Source organism: Eptesicus fuscus, chromosome 19 (assembly GCF_027574615.1).
Source record: "Eptesicus fuscus isolate TK198812 chromosome 19, DD_ASM_mEF_20220401, whole genome shotgun sequence".
NCBI lineage: Eukaryota > Metazoa > Chordata > Mammalia > Chiroptera > Vespertilionidae > Eptesicus > Eptesicus fuscus.
In genome coordinates, this window is record NC_072491.1 from 28,412,741 (window position 1) to 28,433,275 (window position 20,535).

At 43.5% G+C, this 20,535-nt stretch overlaps 1 protein-coding gene across 1 annotated transcript; it reads right to left on the reverse strand.

The window, feature by feature from the left end:
• Window positions 1-549: 549 nt before the first annotated feature.
• On the reverse strand, window positions 550-19,171 carry OPRK1 (opioid receptor kappa 1). The gene is made up of 3 exons (XM_008143349.3): window positions 18,915-19,171; window positions 6,067-6,419; window positions 550-1,082 (listed from the first exon to the last, which is right to left on the reverse strand). The coding sequence occupies exons 1-3, from the start codon at window positions 19,169-19,171 to the stop codon at window positions 550-552; spliced, it is 1,143 nt and encodes a 380-aa protein (XP_008141571.1).
• Window positions 19,172-20,535: the final 1,364 nt, after the last annotated feature.

Here is a 20,535-nt window from a genome sequence, read left to right on the forward strand (position 1 = left end):
CAGGTATGGGTCCAAGTCCAACTTAAGGTGGAATCCTCAACACACAATGTGTGTCCATGTAGCATAAAGTGGGCTGGGCACGGCCCCTGGAAATGGTTATTGTTGTTCCTGTCCATGTTAAGCATCGGCACTGGATGCCCACTAGGCTCTGAAAGCAACGTTTTGTTTTGCTTTGTTTTCTGTACAGAGCTTCTGCAACCACACTGCATCGGAAGCCCTCAGCCGCTGAGTCCCGAAGTGAATCTAGGAAACCAGAAGGAAAAGGCTCGTTTCTTGTTCATCAGAGGAACTGGAAACCAGGCTCGCTTCCCTTCCCTTCTGAGGGGCTGTATTTGCTCCCTCGGTGGTACTCAATCCCTACAGCCTTGATGCTTCCATTGACCTGGGTCACTCCTGGAGCCTCACGTATGACCTCAGATGGCGAGGTTTCTAAAAGTTTGTCCGAAATTCTACTTTTCCGCCTCAGACTGCAGTGGTAATCTGAGTTAAACCCAGGTCGTTGAACTCTTCTCTTCCCGGAGAACTGTAAGAAGACATCTCCACGACTAGTCATACTGGTTTATTGATCCCATCGACATCCCTCACGTAGGCAGGATCCTGAACCGTATTTCTGACCCTGCTAGTGCTCTGCCGCTCCATCCTCATCTTGATTGGAAAGCAGAAGTCCCTGAAACACCGCTTGAAATTTTCGTCGAGGAAGGCGTAGAGGATGGGGTTCAGGCTGCTGTTGGTGTAACCCAGGGCGATGCAGAAGTAGTAGCTGGAGAGGGCAGCCGTGCTGTGCGAGGTGCTCCCCAGCGCCTCCACGAGAATGAAGATGTGGATGGGCGTCCAGCAGATGATGAAGACGGCCACCACCACCAGGACCAGCCTGGTGATTCGCCGCAGGTTGCGATCTTTCTCTCGGGAGCCGGAGAGGAGCCGGACGCTCTTTAAGCGCAGGATCATCAGGGTGTAGCAGATGATGATGATGATGACGGGGATCACAAAGGCAAAGACGAAGACGCAGATTTTCATGAAGAGGTCCCACCACGAGTAATCGTCATCCGGGAACTGCAAGGAGCACTCGATGACATCCAAGTCTGCAAGAACAACGCCACAATACAAACACCACCACGAAAGGGAAAGTGTTATTACCGTGGCTGCGAAGTGTTTTAAATGGGGATTTTAGTACTTTTGGTTGCAAAGGTATACCCTGAGGCAAATCACCTTGTTAGGAATGAATGCCATGTGTATATCCTGTGTGCATGGAACAATGAACCCGGAAAGTCCCCATTTCTTGGTAGCATACACTAAACTACAGAATAAATGAAATTAGCTATCAATATGAATTATCTAGTTGTGGAAGCTGATTTGACATTGGTGACTTTTAGAACAGCTAAATTGTTAATTTACAGCATGAGCACTTATTTGCATTTCCACGTATTAATAATTCTCCCAGACCCAAGGCTCTGGCAATAAAAGCTAGTATTTATTTGTAATAAATGACTAGATATCGCAAATCTAACCATTTAATTTAATAAAAGCCAACTTGTCCTAAAACATTAACTGGTTTACAAGAAACCATTATGTAAGTAAAAATTTATATGAAATTTGTCTAAATATGATCCAGATACTATGATTTAATGGAACCAATTGTGATCCTTGTGATGAAGGACATTGTTGAAACATGAATAAACTTCTAGAGAAGAAGAAGAAGGTGGAGGGGAAGATGAAAAACTAGAAGAAGGAAGAGAAAGAGAAGGAAGAGAATCATCATCATTATCAAGTAAATTCATAAATCAGACACATTTTTTTATTTTTACCAACATTGACTATGTAATAGATAAAAACAAATATTTTATATGATTATTTAGAAAACTGCTTTATTTGTTCTGCTTCTCTTTGGTGGAGAGTATACTTTGGAGTGACCAGGAAGAGCAGAGACCCGGGATGAGTACCTTTTATAACACTTTCATTGGGGATCCACTCACCCCTCCAGAGCTCCCCTCTTCCCCAAGCATCAACCAGCCCACACTTTTTCTTCTTGCCTCTGAGCAGTCATTGAGCACAGAACAGGCAAAACTCTCTGTCCTGATCCTTCCTTATGGATAAAGTAATTGTGGGCCATATTGAGTGTAATTTTCATAATGAAAATATTTTCACACTGGCTGGTTTGGCTCAGTGGATAGAGCATTGGCTCATGGACGGGAGGGTCCCAGTAAAGGGCCCGTATCTCGGTTGCAGGCTGGACCCCCCTCCTGGTCTGGGCTCCTACCAATCAATGTGTCTCTATGATATGGATGTTTCTCTCTCCCCGTCCCTTCCACTCTCTCTCAAAATCAATGGAAAAATACCCTCAGGTGAGGATTAAAAATACGTAAACATATATTTTCTTCTGATGTTAGAAAACTACTTCAAAAATACCATGAGTATGTTTAAATAAGGAAACAGTTCTATTAGTAATGTTTTCTAAAACATTTTAATGTGATCTTAATCAAATATCCCTCAATAAAACAAAATGTATCTTTTTATAATTTCAATTACATATACTTTAAAATACAAAAATATAATCAACTAAATATCAGCAAGCCTCTCAGTAATAAAATCTCCTAAAATGACTTGTAATTTTTGAGTCTCTATAAAAATCATTGTCCAAAATACTGTTACTATGAGAAATGAACAAGAATCTCTTTTAATTTTTTAAAAAATATATTTTATTGATTTTTTTACAGAGAAGAAGGTAGAGGGATAGAAAGTTAGAAACATCGATCAGCTGCCTCCTGCACACCTCCCACTGGGGATGTGCCCGCAACCAAGGTACATGCCCTTGACCGGAATCGAACCTGGTACCCTTCAGTCCCCAGGCCGACGCTCTATCCACTGAGCCAAACCGGTCAGGGCATCTTTTAATTTTTGATATAGTATTTGTAGGACTAAGAAGAGTTAAAATAATTTTTAACCTTTTGCACTCGGATGTCGAGTGTGACTCGACACGGTTAGCATTAGAATAAAAGAATCAAGAAAAAAGCAAGTGCAAAGGGTTAAAAAATCATCACCATTATCATAGAAAAAAAAGAAGTTATTAAGCAACTTTTGATGGGTGGCACATTGCAAAAACCTGAGTTTAAAAAATATTTTACCCTGATATGATTGTCTAACCACCATACTGTATACTTGAAACCAATACAAAATAATATTTTTTAAAAAATATATTTTATTGATTTTTTACAGAGAAGAAGGTAGAGGGATAGAGAGTTAGAAACATCGATGAGAGAGAAACATCGATCAGCTGCCTCCTGCACACCTCCTACTGGGGATGTGCCCGCAACCAAGGTATATGCCCTTGACCGGAATCGAACCTGGGACCCTTCAGTCCTCAGGCTGACGCTCTATCCACTGAGCCAAACCAGTTTAGGCAATACAAAATAATATTGAAAGTAAACTTAAAGTACTATTTTGAAAAGAAGCACCTCAAAATATTTGTTTTGCAATACTGATTGGAAAAAAACAAATTTATATATGGTTTGGGTGTCGGCTAAAATATTCAGGATTATTTTTCTTAGACATCATTAATAAAGAACAGTTAAAAAAGAAAAAGAATATTTTACCCTGGGTTTGACTTGTCTGTTGAATCTAGCTTCCTTGAAGGTAGGGAACATTTTTTATTATTATTATTTTTCTGCTTAAGTTTTGTGTGTTCTAACATTGTCTCTTCCTTGTGGTTGGCCTCAGCTAAGATATGGAAAGAACCTAAATATCCATTAATGGAAGAATGAATAAAAGATGTGAGAGATATATATAATGAAATATTATTCAGCCTTAGAAAAAAAGCAAGTCCTGACATTTGCAGCAACATGGAGGGACCTGGTACACATTATGCTAAGTGAAATAAGTGAGATACAAAAAGACAAATACTATATGATCTTACTTATATGTGGAATATAAAATAGTCAAACTCATAGAGGCAGAGAGTAGAACTAGAGGCTTGTCGGGGAGAGATGATGGTCAAGGGTACAAACTTTCAGATATGCAAGTAAATAGGTTCTGGACATTTACTCTGCATTATAGGCCCAATAGCTAAAAATACTGTACTGTAGACTTAAAATTGCTAAGAGGGGTAGATCTTATGTTAAATGTTCTTAACATGAATACAAAAGTAATAATAAAGAGGGCAGGAGGAAACTTTGAAAAGTGACAGATATGTTTATGCTCATGATGGGATCATGGTTTCACAGGTATGTAGTTATCCCAAAACTTATTGAGTTGTATACATTACTAGTAAATATGCACAGCTATTTACATGTCAAGCATAACATAATAAAGTGCTATTTTTTTTAATCTTTATTGAAGAGAGCATTACAGGTGTCCTCCATATTTCCACCATTGACCTCCTCCACCCGGTTCCTACTCCACCTCAGGCCTTCACCACACTATCTGTGTCCATCCTAATATATAAAAACCCTGGGTCCGTCACATCCGCAATGACCAGAGACTTGACCTAACGCCAGGCTGTGCACGCAGCAGGCTCTGGTGGGTGGGGACTTGTGGCAGCGGAGGCAGGGACAGGGGAGGTAGGGCCGGCACTCACACTCACTCACAACTGCACACAACGCACAAACACACACAGTGCCCACCAGCTCACAGCCTTTTCTCCCTTTCTTTTCCTCCCCCCCAGCTCACTCTCGGAGCCTCTCTCAGAATGAGAAAACAAAACAGACTGGGCCTGAAGATGCCTGGATGGAAGGGAGGATGGGCAGAGGGTGAAGCAGCCCCCACTGGCCCCACCCCCTCCCAACGGGGAAAGAGGAAGAAGAACACAGGGAGGCAGGGAGGCCTGGAGGACTGCTGAGAAAAACAAAGAGAGACAGAGACTGGGCGAGATTAGGCTGGTAGGGGAGGGTAGTTGGGGGCAAGATCAGGATGGCAGGGGAGGGCAGTTAGGGGTGATCAGGCAGGCAGAGGCAATTGGGGGCAAGATCAGGCTGGCAGGGGAGAGCAATTGGGGGTGAGATTAGGCTGGCAGGGGAGGACAGTTAGGGGCGATCAGGCAGGCAGGCAGAGGCAGTTAGGGGCGATCAGGCAGGCAGGCAGAGGCAGTTAGGGGCGATCAGGCAGGCAGGCAGGTGAGTGGTTAGGAGCCAGTAGTCTCAGATTGCAAAAGGGATGTCTGATCTCACAGGGTGCAGGTTGGGCTGAGGGTCCCCCCACCTCCGTGCACAAATTTCATGCACCGGGCCACTAGTATGCATATAAATTCCTTGCTTAATCTCTGCCCCCTTCCCTCTGAGATCCATTAGTTTGTGCCATGCTTCCATGCTTCTGGATCTATTTTGTTCACTGGTTGATTAGATCCCACATATAAGTGAGATCAGGTGATACTTCACTGTCTCTGAATGGCTTATTTTGCTTAGCATAATGCTCTCCATGTCCCTCCATGCTGTCTAAAAGGGTAAGAGATCCTTCTTTTTTCTATCTGCATAATATTCCATTGTTTTTATCCTCAACCAAGGATATGTTTTTATTGATTTGTCTTTTTAGAAAGAGAGGAAGGGGGAGGGAGAAGAGAGAGGAGAGAGAGAGAGAGAGAGAGTAAGAGAGAGAGAAACATCCATCAGTTGCCCCCCTACAAACTCTGACTGGAGATTGAACCCCCAACCTAGGTATGTGCCTGATCAGGAATCGAACCTGCCACCTTTTGGTATATGTGACTATGCATGGGTCCCTTTTTAGGGAGAAAGAAGAGGAGCGAGGAGGTATCTAAAAATTGCCAGAATACAGTGGAATTGTATTTCATAAATCCACTTGCCTATCATTCCTTACCTTCAGCCCCATTTCTCCAGATTCTGATAAGCACTTCCGAAATGGGAGATAGGTTGAGCTCTGTGTTCAGGTAATGTCATTATCTCAGCTTGTGTTTAAATATGAAAAGGGACACAAAATTGTTTTATTTCTCATCTTGCATGGATTTAGGCATTATATTTCCATTGCCTTTTCCACTAGATGTGTGTTCTAATCACTCCCAACTTAAGATTTTGTTCCATTAGAAGTATGTTTAAAAAATTAAATGAAAATGCCTGCCCTTACCTTCCCTGACTTTGGTTCCTCCAAGGACAATCGCGGATATGCCAACAGATGAAGACAGGAGCCAAATACAGATATTGATGATCTTTGCCTTCAAGGGTGTGCGAAAGTCCAACGCCTTGACAGGGTGGCACACAGCAATATACCGGTCCACACTCATCATGGTCAAGGTGAAAATGCTGGTAAACATGTTGTAGTAGTCAATGGAAATGACTATCTTGCATAGCACATCCCCAAAGGGCCAGGAATTCATCAGATAAACTGTGCTCTGGAAGGGCATGGTGGTAGTAACTAAAGCATCAGCCAAAGCCAGGTTAAATATATAAATGTTGGTCGCCGTCTTCATCTTAGTGTATCTAAAAGACAAGAAACGAGATCATTTCCTTCCAGCTTTATGTCAAATCCATGAGGTAAAAATGTTTGTGAAAGCATGTGGATTATTGAAGTTGCCTTCATTCCTTTATTCTTCAGATATTTACTGAGTATTTAATATTAGTAAAAGAACTATTCTAGACTTTAGGAGTAATATAGTAATGGCCCCAAATCTCTGACTTTTGCTTTTATTCTACTGCTTTGTGCAAAAGTTAATTTAAATAAAAAATTAACAGGTAAAAAAAAACAGCATACATAAATAGAATATACATAGTATAGAGCTTCTCAACAGACTTGCATATAATGTAGATCGTTTCAAATTCACTGGCTAAACTACAATTAAGTTTTTGGTTTTTATTTGCCGCTGTGCACTGGTTTTTCATTTTCAATGCATTCTGTAAACAAAGCAGGCTGAGTCCTTCCTTTATACATGTCATAGCACTAAATGCAATCTGGTACAGCTGGTGAGAAAGAATTCTGTTTTGCTTGCTTTACTCTCATCTTGAGTGAGTTTTCAGGCACATAATTTGTTTCATCTTCCAAATGTGGGAAGAGTAATTTAAAAGTAGGTCAGAAAGATTGCCTTTAAGCCCAAATTATTCTTTTCATTACAACATGGAGTTTAGAACAATTGCATTTTCAACTAAAACCAAATTAAGAAAATTCTCTCACTTAGAGTGATACCTCGGGGATCTATAGGGCATGAAATGTTCCAAACTGTATCAGCAGGCTTTCAGAGGCCAAATGCCAACATATGTTTGGAAAATCCATAAGTTATTACTTTCTACACACTTCAGATTTGTAGACTTCATCATAATTAATTCAGCCATGCCCACTGAGCCTTCAAGGAGCCAGGTTTTCTCAAGGGTATGGTCATGACTTTTATTAAAGGTCATTTAAAAGGAGCTATCTTATGGAAAACCACTTCTGCTTTGGCTATAAAATCAGTATCCATGGTATTCATGGATCACTGTGTTGGTGTCATTCAAGACATAAATTTGCCACGTGAGAAATTTCTTCTACCATGAAATGATAGAACAGCCTTAGCTCCCCTTGGAAACAATGTGGTCTAATGTGAAGTCAAATAATCCTGAGTCTGAACTCAGTATAAGACTTTTCTGAGTTTCGGTTCCTGTGAAATAAGGTTAATAAAACCAAACTGGCAATACATGAGATAAAGGCAGTGGATGGCCTCATTCAAAATATCTGACACAGAGTATCACATTTCACTCTCAGTCTCCTAATTCCACCCCCTACCCTTTCCCCACTTCCAATCTTCCCTTCCCCTCTTCCATTCTTAAGAAACATATTTGTTTGTGCTTGAATAAAAGCATCATAAGGACTGGTACTACAGTTAATATCGTTTGTTTTCCATTTTGATGCTCTGTTGGCTAAGCAGTATGTTAATCTGGAGAGTGGGGAGTTTATTTAAAAATATGCTTCGTCTTACAGTTTTTACTCAAATATTTTTAAATGTCCCATAAGCTTTAGAAAGTGATTCAATGTGCAAGGCCAATGCTCAGAGCATAGGTTTTATAAAGGCGTAGATAACTAAGCAAGTACATTTTCTGATGCAGAGCCAAATATTTCTAATGAGCGCACTGAAATGCTATCTGTTCAGACATTGTCTTCTTAAAAACGTGGTTTTATGCTTGAAAAATGCATCTTACAAGTTGACCTCTTACTCTTTCCACTTTCTCCCCCCAAATCCCTAATACTAGCCAAGATTCGAGCAGGCAATATCTTTGACTTCTACTCTTACATCGTTTCCCTGAGATTCTCTTCTTTCTCTATGAAGTTAAACTGATCTCTGCCTTATACGATTAGGCAGACCTGTGATGTAGTCATGTTTTCTCCCAACTGATAGACTCTGGAGAGGTCACTAAGAACCCTGAGCTGCAGTTTCCCAACGATAAAGTGGGAAATAGAATTCCTCTTTCATAAAGTTCCTGAAATAATTAGTAGCATGCACCTGGCCTGGAGAATATGTCTAATTTATTTCATGTTTCCCAACTCCTCTTTCCTCTCTTAGGTGGTGGAAGCCTCTGTAAAATTCCCTATTCTGTAAATTTCTCCAAGTAATATCATCACTAATGGCATGGCAGGAATTCACACCCAGAGGTTGGATCCCAGCTCCTCCATTCTTACCTCTCCCCAGCACCAAACTCAATATGTTGACTTCCATGTATCCTATTTGATTCTCACAACAACTGCCCTTTAAGTTTACCCTGGAGATTTATGTCTTCCCGCAGTGAAGGTGAAGCAGGTTAGACTCGGGTAAGTAATTTGTCTAGTGTTAGCAGAGGCAGAGGCTCAGTGGGAGGATCTGAAGGGGCAGGAGAGCAAGGCCTCTCTCCCACGTTTCTGAAAGACAGATGCTTATAGCCCTGCAGCACCACAAAGGGAGGGCTAGACGGGTATAATTAAAAGTAATAAATAAGCAAAGACTTCAACAAATATTTATAGACAGTCCTACATCCTACACTGGCCTGGATCCATAAGACAAAACCCTCACCCTCAACAACAGTCTGGTTGAGCTGTTGGGTCTTGTTTGTATTTAACCAAAATGAAACAGTAGTTAGTCCTCTGGTCACTGTATGTCCACTGGTGGGAAAAAAAACACGTAAGCTTTCTTACTCTGAGAGGATACAAAATTATTTTCCATGTCATCCACACTGCTTTACTAAAACTCACAAGTGTTTCAAGTAAAATGGCATCATCTGGGTGGGCATTTGGGGCTTATGTGGAGAGGCTGGAGGTGGGCTGGCAGCGAGTGGTGGCACTTTTTAGCACACACACCACAGGAGCATATGGCACTAAAAGAGCAAAGTCCGTGGGCTGTCCCCACTAAACCTGACAATGTGACAAACCTGAAAACAACAGTATGGTGTACCAGCAGAGGCACGGGAGCAGGCCCAAAAAAAGGGGTCAACTAGGGAACTGAGAGCCAGCCGTGAGGCAACATGGCAGAGGGTGTCTCCAGGAGTTACAAATGCTCCCCAAGATACTTTAACTCAAGACCTTCCCAGTGTAGTGCTCTTTACAGAAAATCAAGGCGTGGCTCTTAGATTGGCAACAATACATGCTTGTGTGATGGCAAAGGGAACCAAGTTACCTGCTGAGGAATCGGGAACCAATGTCACCAGGCCGCGTTTCCGGGAAAGTGTGACACTAGGAACCCAAGAAACGAGGCACCTGCGGGGGCAATGTTCTGACACAGTGGTCTCAGGGCTTCTGGCCCTTTCCTTGCACCTGCTGTTCTCAGACAACATGCAGGGGGAAGGTCATTCCTGGATTATTAGAATGTCTTGCTATTGAGGTGTATTGTCCAAGTGTTTTGTTTTTTTAATTTAAATCCTGATTCATTAATCAGAAGCTCCTTGTTATCTTTATGACAGCATGATAAGTCCACAATCTTGATGGCTAAGCACCCATTACTTAGCGCGGGACTCGGTACTTGATAATTGCTCAGTGAATGCCAGCCCTCATTGTCATATTGCTGCTCCTGCTGCTGCTATCATTGCTACTGTTATTATTAGTTATCTACTACCGTCCAAATAACCCGTATCACAATCCCATAAGATACCAATGCCCAAATTTTTTTTCTGGAGATGACTTTCATTGATTCTCAGACTCCATATCTAATAAGTAAAGGAATTCAGGACTGTCATTCCAAAGCTTCTTAAGGAGTCAGGAATTTCGCCAGAGAAATAACGTGATTCTGAGACGAATGCCACCTCTATCAGCTAAAGATTGAAAAACATTCTGATTAGTGTAGTCACCTATGTGTCATGAGGGTAGACATGTGACATGAGGTAAGAGGGCATAGTCCAGAAGGTAACACTGATGTAAAACATTAGCATGCGGCCCCTCGATGGACAAATGCTGCCAAGTACCTTATGGTGTTGGAGTTTTTCCAAAGGCACTACCCATTTTTCAGGTGCGGAAACGGAATAAAGAGGAAGTGAGTGAATTGCCTGAAACCACAAATTCGTGAGACAGAACTAGGTAAAATCTGAGCCTTCTGAGTAGCCATCCAACTACAGCTCCAACACAGCGAAAACAACAAACACCTACAAACCGGCCTTTAACTTATGATACTAGGGCTGCGTTAGGAATCCGAAGACCCCCAAACACCAAACTTAGTAGGAGCAAAATTCTGCAGCCCCGGAGAAAGGCAAGCCTTTTAGCCAACGGTGGAAGACTGGCTTAGTGAGAGACAGGTTTGGGCACTCTTTCCTCTGCATTGCTAACACTGTGATTTACTCATTTTCCTGTGTGTGTTTTCCAGACACATAGGCATCTACGTTTTATGTTTAAAATGATAAAAAAAATGATAGGTATACTGATGTGAATTCTCAGAAGAATTAATTTGAAAACATCATGAGTTTGCTTCATTAAATCCTGCCCATACCTTCAGTTTATCTCTATGAAATTAATTTGCTATCTGTCCTTTGGGACTACTTACTATTGAAATCATGGTACTTTCCTAAAGGAAAGTACCTTATTAATTTTAGAAGAAGAAGGGAAATTCAGTTATTGTTTCTCCAATGATCTGACTTTGAAATTGCCCCGGTCTGTAGTATTCTAAAGGAGTCATATTCCCATAGGCATCAGGCCCCTCCCGTTCTCCAGACTTATTCTCCCATGCAAAAAAGCAAACACTATAAAGAGAACTGAGGAGAAGTAGAGTGTGTCCCTGAGTCCCAGGACTGTAGAGACCGCAGTCCCCAGGCAGGTAGTGACACAGGCAGGTAGCCAGAATGGTGGACTTGCATCACTGCACACCCCTGCAGAGCGGTGGCAGGGAGAGGAGAACAAGGGGAATGTCAAAATAATGATTTCCCTGGAAGAGTCAGCACCCCAGTAACTGCTCATCCTTTCTGTAATCAGGGCCCTGACTCCCAGAACAATATTCGAGTACATGCAACTGTGTGCATAGCATGTTTATAATGACCAAGAACACCTAGTGGAAAACTACAAATCTCAAATGACTGAAGTTTCCTAGTGTACAGCTATCTGGATATGTATGTAGACATCTTATTTTCCTTTTTTTAAAAAAAATATGTTTATTGATATCAGAGAGGAAAGGAGAGGGAGAGAGAGATAGAAACATCATTGATGAGAGAGAATCATTCCTTGGCTACCTCCTGCAGGCCCCACACTGGGGATCAGGCCCACAAGTGAGAATATGCCCTGACTGGAATCAGACTGTGACCTTCTGGTTCATAGGTCGACACTCAATCACTGAGCCACGCTGGATAGGCTACATTATTTTTCCATTTTTGTACCGAAAACTGACTTAGCTAAAGGGTGCTGGCAGAGAGGAGACACGGTTACCCTCCTGCTCTCTCTTTTGTCCAGAGGAAGTGAGCCATTCACTAGGTGAAAAGCAACATTGCAAAGCACAGAGTTTTGTTGTGCAGTTAAATGAGTTAATAATGAGTTAATGAGCTCAATGGGAGCTCAGAAAATTGTTCCTATTGTTATAGCTGATCTCTAAAGCCTCATAAATCTAGCCTTTCTTAATCTGATGGCTTCCTTGCCCACCTGTAGGCCAATTTCTGTTGGAATCTCTCAATTCCTCACATTTTTTCTGTTTTCTTATCTTTTATGTAATGTCTGACTGGCTTGATCAGCAAGCATTCTACAATATTATCCCCACTCCTAAAATGTATTCTTCTTGCATAAGGTTTCCTTATCTAAGTCGTAAGCCAGCACCTCCTCCAAAGAAAGAAAGAAAGAAAAAAATGCATTGGTTGATTTTCTGTTGAGGAGTAAATAAATGTTATTCTGAAGCCATCTTTTGTTAATACAGATCAACGCCTGTCTTGCAGCCATACAATGCTAGGTTTTTAGCCGAGCACAGAGCCACCAGGGGTGACAATTGAGTGTATCCACAAATGAATATAGAGAAAAGGAGGTGAGGACTGCATAGTTCACATAAAGATACTGTTCTCCCTTGAATGATTAATGGAGAGGAGCTGTCATCCCCAAGGAGAGAGAAGTTCCTCCCGGAACTAATGAGAAGACAGGCACCAGGAAAAACTGTCATCTTATAAAGTCAACCTAATCAAGAAGTAACCGTGGAGACTACAATATTACCTGGAGTCTGTTAGACTTTAGGAGCTCTATACTGATCACTAGGTTATTATTTTTTGCCTCTTTTCTTAGGATGTGTTTAATCGCTTATCTCTGAAACAGTTCCACAAAGATTTGGACTTCATCTGCAATCACATGTCTCAGAGGAGAAAATAATTCCATTTAGCTAATCAACATAAACACTTGCAATAAAATCAACTCTCTCTTTTTAGAGGTTGTCAAATGATAAAATTACTTTGAGAAATGCAAGATAAGCCCTTTGTAAATAATTTCTGAAGTTACCTTTGCTATTCTTGTTTTAAGGAAATATTTAATATTGAATCCAAAAGAGAATTTAGGGTAAAGTAGGACACATTTTTTTAAACCAAAGTCTAAGGTAAGACTAATGTTAGATAATAGGGAGTGGCACATGGCTAATTATACAACATACCTCTGCCTTTTCTCTAACGCCTCTGTAGGTATGGTTTGGCCATATTATCTAAGGTGGGCTAGGTTGACATTTGAGAGACTATGGAACAAACTACATGTTTATGGTGTGCACATAAACTACAATAATTACAATGAGCACTTTGAGGAGGAGGAATAAAACAGCTGGGAAGGAAAAGAGGCAGGCACTGTAGCAGACACTCTGATTGGGTCACTCCACTCTTCCCATACTTCTCCAGTTTGGTTATAGCCACACAGTTGTCAGACTGGCACAAGTTCAACCATGAGGCCCAGACTTGAGTCAGGTAAAGCTTTTCTTTAAATTAAAAAAGAACATATATCCATAATTATCATGCATATTGAAGCTTGAGGTGTTTTCTTAAGTAGAACAGGAAGGGAACAGATCGTGTTTAGGGCCGAATTGTGTCCCTTGACCCAAATTCATGTGTTCAAGTCCTAATGCCGAGTCTCCAGAATAGGACTGCATTGGAAGACATGGCCTTTCTAGAGGTAAAATGGGGTCTTAAGATGTGCCCTAATTCAGTATGGCTGGCATCATAAGAAGAGACTGTTAGGACACAGACAGAAGACAATGTGAAGACACAGGGAGAAAACAGCCATCTGCAAGCCAAGGAGAGAGGCCTCAGAAGAAACCAAGCTTGCCACCCCTTGATCTTGAACTTCTAGCCTACAGGAGTATGAAAAAATATATGTCTGTTGTTAAAGCCACCTAATCTGTGGTCATTTGTTATATCAGCCATTGCAAATTAATACAGGCAGATTCTCTAGAAACTTGAAGTACCTGCAAGATAATCATATAGAGCCATCAGGAAGGAAGGAGGCCAACTGAGTCTGCAGCTAGGTATTAACACCTGGGAGAGAGATTCATGGATTCAGGATTGGTCAGAATTTGCCTGAATATTATGGCCAGAGGAATGGATAATACCATTGAGAGTGGGATGATCAATTTGATGTGACATCTTGGCCAGACTACACTCCCCAAATACTCAAACACTCACCTAGGTCTTGCTATAAAGGTGTTCTGTAGATGTGGTTAAAGTCCATAATCAGTTGACTTTAAACAAGGGACATTATCCTAGGTTCGTGGTCGGCAAACTGCGGCTTGAGAGCCACATGCGGCTCTTTGGCCCCTTGAGTGTGGCTCTTCCACAAAATACCACGGCCTGGGCGAGTCTATTTTGAAGAAGTGGCATTAGAAAAAGTTTAAAAAATTTGGCTCTCAAAAGAAATTTCAATCATTGTAACTGTTGATATTTGGCTCTGTTGACTAATGAGTTTGCCGACCACTGTCCTAGGTAATCTGGTGGGCCTCATCCAAACAGTTGAAAGGCCTTAAGAGCAGAGCTGAGGCTTCCCTGAGAAAGACAAAATTCCGCCTGGATGAACCTGCCTTCCTTGAGGCCTGCCCTGTGACATGTCAATTTCTTGCAATACATCTCTTACTATGTACATCCCCTACTGGTTCTGCTTCGCTAGTGGAAACCTGGCTAATACAGAGAGTATGCCAAGTGAGAACCAAAGAGAGCTAAGGAGGATCTGGAAAATGTGACTATTTAAGAAACTTAAGAGGAAGAGGAGTCTGTGATGGAGACTAAAGAGAACCCTAAAGGATGTGGAAGGAAGCCAAGAACAGGATGCCGGTGTAGAAAGGGAGGAATGTCAGATTGATCAAGCATGCCAAATGTCCATGGAAAACAAGTGATAGCCAGCCTCTGGAATGTGAGCGCTATCACTTTGGTGAAGAAGCGCCAGGAAAAGAACCCAAGGGCACTGCGCTGAGGAATAGGAGAAAGACAAGGAAATGAAGAGGGATTATTCCTCCGAGAAGCTGACCTGTGTCAAACAAGAGGATGAAAAGATGTTAGCTAAGGGAACTCAGAAAAAATGGAAGCTCTATGGATGTTGATTATTTCTAAAGATGAGAAATACTTGACTATGTCCAGGTGCTTACGGGACAAAAGCAGAAGGGGAGAGATTATGGATAGAGTAGAAAGGAGATTAACTGATATGGCAAAGATACCTATGGCTGTGAAAGTTCAAAACACAGGAGCAGGGATTTGCCTTGGATAGAAGGAAGGGAACCCTTTGAGGTGAAAGGGAATGAGGGGAGGGTGGCTGCCAGTACACGTAGGTAAGAGAAGGAGTGTTCCTAGCAGCTGGATGATATGGTCAGATAGAGGGCTTGGGGATCAGTACCATTTAAATTAGGTTTTTCAAATGGGAAACGGTGAAAGGAATGGGATCCTTCTGGAAAATAGGAGACACAGGAACACTAGGCAGAATTTTAGTCGGATACACTTGAAGCAAATGGTGTTGCCCTGACAAAGATAAAATTGATTTTATTCTGCAGTATTAAACTAGCTGGGCATAGGAACAAGAAAGATGGGTTACTGGCTTGAGCCAGAATTAAGGTGTGGCGGGCTGGCACGGCCATGGCATACTCAGTCCCAGGGCGCCTTATGTGCCGCCCCAGCTCAGCCAGGTTCAGTGACCCTGAGTAGGGGCGGCTGAAAAAGCTTAGAAAAGACAAGAGCTGGGTCTCGGTGGGACGCTGCTTCGCTGAGAGACAGCGCCACGGACTACAAGCCGTGTCTTTATAGCAGATGCCACGAGGCAAAGTAAGGGCGTGGTCAAGATGTTTACCACATTCTCGTGGGTTTCGATCCTACTCAGTTACATGCACCTGATCAAGCTTTGTTTACTTGCAGCCTATATCACTTAGGCATGTGGGGCCACGTGTTCGGACCACAGGTTCAAGCTCACAACTACAGCTGTTGGCTATAACTGTGCTGGGAGGGCTCTGCCCTCCAAGCTGGGACTTGCAGGTGGCCATGAGAGGACTGTGCCCTCTCATCAGTCCAAGGCTTGAACCTGTCCAAACACTGTAGCCGTGCCCCACATTAAGGTTTGATGGGCTAGAGTGGCAAAAGGGCAGGAAAGCATGGTAGTTGAGTGTATTATCAAAGAGGCTGAAGTTATGGCTCCTGGGTTCTAGGCTAGGTAAGAAAAGAAATAGTCTGGGAGAAAAATGAAGGAGTGCCAGGTAAGAAGGTATCCCAATGTCTGTAGAAGTGGTATAGAAGAAAATGAATAGCAGAATGGATCACACCTCAGGATCTGGGGTCAAGCTGCTGGGATCATTCTAGTCCCACAACTTAGCAAGTTGTGGCATTGGTCAGTTTATTTAATCTTTCTTTGCCTTACTTTCAACATCTGTTAAGTGGTCATGGTAATATACCTATGGCTGGGAAGATTAAATAAAATAATTCATGCAAAGTAGATAGCTTTACCACCATGGCTTAGAGTAAGTGTTCATTAAATTTTATTTATTTTGTTGCTAAGGGAGGAGACAGCTGTCTGCGTGGGAAGTTGTAATGAGAGCGGGAGAATGGAGGCTTAAGATGTTAGAGGTGGGGCTACCTTACAAGGTCTGGGGTGTGGGCTGGGTTGCAGGTGAAGAGAACACGGGTGTCACACCCCTAGGCACACAGTGTTGGTAGGACCCAAGGATGCGGGTCAAAAGCTAAAGAACTTCCCACCCCAAGGCTACAAACCCTAAAGCCTGGAGGGAGGGGTTTGCTGAAATGCACACATTTTAAGGTTTTCATAGTGAAAGGTTAATGTGCCCTCATGTTAGGGAATCACATTAAATGATGAAAACAACTGAAACTTTAATTTGTAAGGCAGGCTCACAATCAATGCTTGTTCCACAACCCTCACTTTCTCCTCAGGTCTCAGCTGGCCATTAGACTGGCACCTGCCCCACCATTCAAGCACCCAAATTCCATCTCCAGGATGAGTCCCTAGTTGACTGAATTCCACCAGGACCCCTTTGCATGTATATTAAAATTGTGTTCTTCTCAAAAGTGAGCCTCCATCTTTCCATGCGCAGCCCTCAACATCAATTATAAAAGCTGCATTTGAATCCATGCTCAGTTCTGAGGAGCATCCCACGGCCCTCTTGATGCCATCCTCTCCAATCTTCACTCCTTTCTTCACCTGAGCCAATGAAATCCAAGTCCCTCAATTTTTCTTCTGAGGTTTTATTTTTCAGTTCTTTGACTACGTATCATTCTGAACAAATTCTAAGTACAATTCTCTTAGCTATAGATTTATGAGCGCTATCATTTCAATAGGCTGGCATTCCAGGAAATAGTATAATTCTTCACTTTTCATTTATTACCCAACATAATCGCCAAGTAATTGAGAATGAGGTGGAAGGATGGAAGATGTTTTTATGGGAACTACCTAACTGCAGCTGAGAAACTCTTCTCAAGCAAGAACTTCAGGTGCTCATTCAAATGACAATAAGCTGTATCTGTTTTACTGAAGCATGTAAATATAGTCTGAGTAGGAGCAGAGTTGGACTTTTTCTTAGCGTCCTCTTTTTGAGTAAGCCATCTTTTATTACAAAACAGCCTCTGTATCAAAGATCTTTTAAAGGTTTTAATTATAATATAAACTACAGCTGTCCTTTCTTTTCTTTTAGTTACTATAATCTCTCCAATGGAGAGCAGCCCTGAAATTACTAATGACTTGGAAAAAACAATTTGCTTTTAAAATATTCCCCCTTCTGTAGCCTTTACTCATCACCGATAGAATTCCTGTAAAATGCAATGAGCAATTATGGAAACCAAGGGTACCGAGCTACAGACACTAATTGTAGGTAAAATGAGCCTGATAATGTATTTGGAGGTCTAAATAATGGTTTTTAGTTTCAGAGCATGGGTGAGGATAAAAGACCTGACATTCCCAAGTCAAAAAAAAAAAAAAAAAAAGATAAAAGGCATTTGCATGACAATGATTTCCCAAGAGAATCAGACTCCTGTTACTGTAGATACTGTTCTTAAAGTTCATAAGTAAAAAGCCTGTTTTAAAACTAAAGTCAGGATAAAAAGGAGAAATTAGTCCCTCGTTTTTTAATGCCCCTAAACAGTGACTTGCACATTTTATTTCACAGGATATTCTCAAAGCAATGTAAGCTTTTCACTCCCTCTCAAAGGTGCATCATCAGGACATCAAGTCTCCCAGGAAGTGCAACACATATATCTTAAGGGGCAACCAGAACAAGTTGTATTTTTTTTTCTTTTTCTTTGTTGAAAGAGGCCAAAATAAGAATAACTTCACTTACCAGAACATTAGCATTACATGGATAGCTGGGTATTTATTATTGGAAGTGGCAATCAACAGAATCCCACAAAAGAACAATAAAATAAAACCTTCAATTTCTCACAGCGGAAAATAAAAAACAAAGTGATTTTTTTAAAAACTTCCACCACCCATACATACTTTAGAGATCAATATTAGATGGCTTATTTACAAAAGTCACTGATAGTCTAAACAAATAGCATTTCAGTACTAAAACAGGCTCATGCATGAATATCACCCAACCTTAAATAGTATATTGGTTTTTGCTTCATAAAACTTAATACTAACCTGGTGAATCAAGGGAATTCTGATTTATATACAGTGTACTCGGTGGGTCTGAATTTTATCTTAAAAAATATTTTCAGAGAGCAAAACCAAGTGCTCCAAACTGGTCCAGGCAACCAAGCAAAGGGTCAAGCAAATGGACTGGTTTTCTCTGCAAGAGACATTGGCCTTGTTCCACACCCTGGTGCTTACTGGTACCTGTCCAGCGTTTACAGGGAGGGGTTGGGGAAATGAGGAAACACATCCTCAAGAATCTCTGGCCCCTGGGATTCGCCCTGTGTGAACCTCGCAGTCCCCACAAACAACTCTCCCTGGAAATCGTTCTAGTCTAAGAGGCCACCCTCTGAGACTCTCCCGAGCCCTGCACAGACGGCATAGAGCCCCCCGCCCCCACCCCACCACCACCACCTGGCTGGCTCGCCATCGCAGGTCTTGGCGGCGGGCCCTCGCCCTCCCTCCTGTCTCTGTCCACTGACGCGCCCGGACCCTGCGCTCACCGGATGATCACGAACATGACCAGGGAGTTTCCCACCAAGCCCACGACGAACACCAAGGAGTAGACCGCCGTGATGATGACCGGGATGGCGGGGGAGATGTACGCGGGCTCCAGCGGCGTGTCCTCGGAGCCCGCGCTGCTGTTGCTGTCGGGCTCGGCCCAGCCCGGGACCCCGCCGCTGCCGTTGGGGAGCAGGCAGGTGCTCGGCGCGCAGGTGGGGCCCGGATCTCCGCGGAAGATCTGAACTGGGGACTCCATGGTCGGGCCGCTGCAGGTGGAGCGTGAGGACAGGCTGCACCTGCGGGGCTGCGGGAGCGAGAGAATGGGCTGGACCAGGGGCGGCAAACTTTGCCCGCGGCAGGCTTAGCGCACAGAGGCCGGCGGTGCTGGGGGTGCAGGGCCCGCTGTTGCCCACCGGGGCCGCAGGTCCCCAGGGGGGGGACCAGGAGAAGGACGTCTAGCTGTCACCCTAGGGTACAGGCGCGCTGCTGGGTGCCGGGTGGGGTGGAGAGCTTTCGCTCTTTCCCCCTAGCTCCTGAGAAGCCCCCCTTTCCTAGGCATTGTCCCCTGGTGGACAGGTCCTCAGACTGCCGCTCTGAGCCCCCAGGGACGAGAGACCTCGAGTGCCGTGTCCTTGCTCCCAAGGACTGCGCCCCCCAAGCCCGAAGCTCACCTCTGGCTCTCGGAGACGCGCGGAGAGGTCCGGAGGTCGCCCTGGCGGGTGATGAACAGCGCGTTCCCGGCTCGGGCTCGGCTCTCAGGGTCGCCACGCACCCGCAGCACTGCGCAGGCTCTCGGACCCCGCTCCCCGCTCTGCCCCAGGGCCCTTTACAGCCCAGCAGCGCGGGGCTCCCGGGACTGGCGGCGCTCAGCCAGGCGGGACGCGCGAGTGCGTGGCGGGCGCGAGGGGCGCGCGGGCGGGGAGCTCGGGTGGCGCGCTCGCCCCTCCCGGGGGCCGCGCCCCGTCCTGCCCACTCACAACCTGCCGATGGGTTGGGGCTTCAGCCCCGCGCCCCAAACTTGCCCTGTGGGTTCACCCTTCTATGAAGTTCTCAGACCCTCCCGACAGCCTCATTTGGATGGCTCTGCAGTCTTCCCACCATCCCAATCCAGTGAACGCTGAGCCTTTTGCATTGAGTAGTAAGGAAGCAGGTGCCTAGTTAGTGTGAGTATTCACTCTTGATATGCCCAGAATTTGTTGTAGGCATAGTTCCCAGCATACATCTTCTTTCAGGGGCGGAGAAACAACGTAGTTTTGCTTATTTGAATGACCCATCCAAATACAGTAGCAAAATCATCCAATTAAAATAAGACAGGCCATAAAATAGTAATGATTTAATATACATAAACAGAATATTTCTGTTCCTTTGAGGGTCCCCTAACTGGGACAGCCCACAGACTGAGTCTTGCAGGCATTCCCTGTCCTGTGTGGGATTACCTGCAGAACAAAACACTCTCCTTGGGGCTCAGTGTTGATCCACGTAGGTGAGAATGCCTTTCTTTTACATTCATCCGTGCAGCCTCACATCCTGACTATAGCCCCTTCTCTATGATGCCTCTGAGAACCTGAACCCCCCTCCCCCCCTAGAGAAATCCAGTCACCATCATTTCATTGGGTAACT

Excerpts from the sequence above, each read along its gene's own strand:
- OPRK1 (XM_008143349.3), bottom strand. The coding sequence starts at position 19,171 with ATGGAGTCCCCAGTTCAGATCTTCCGCGGAGATCCGGGCCCCACCTGC. Across the intron at positions 6,420-18,914 it reads GTCATGTTCGTGATCATCCG|ATACACTAAGATGAAGACGG; the intron begins GTGAGCGCAGGG and ends CTTGTCTTTTAG. Across the intron at positions 1,083-6,066 it reads AGGAACCAAAGTCAGGGAAG|ACTTGGATGTCATCGAGTGC; the intron begins GTAAGGGCAGGC and ends TTGTTCTTGCAG.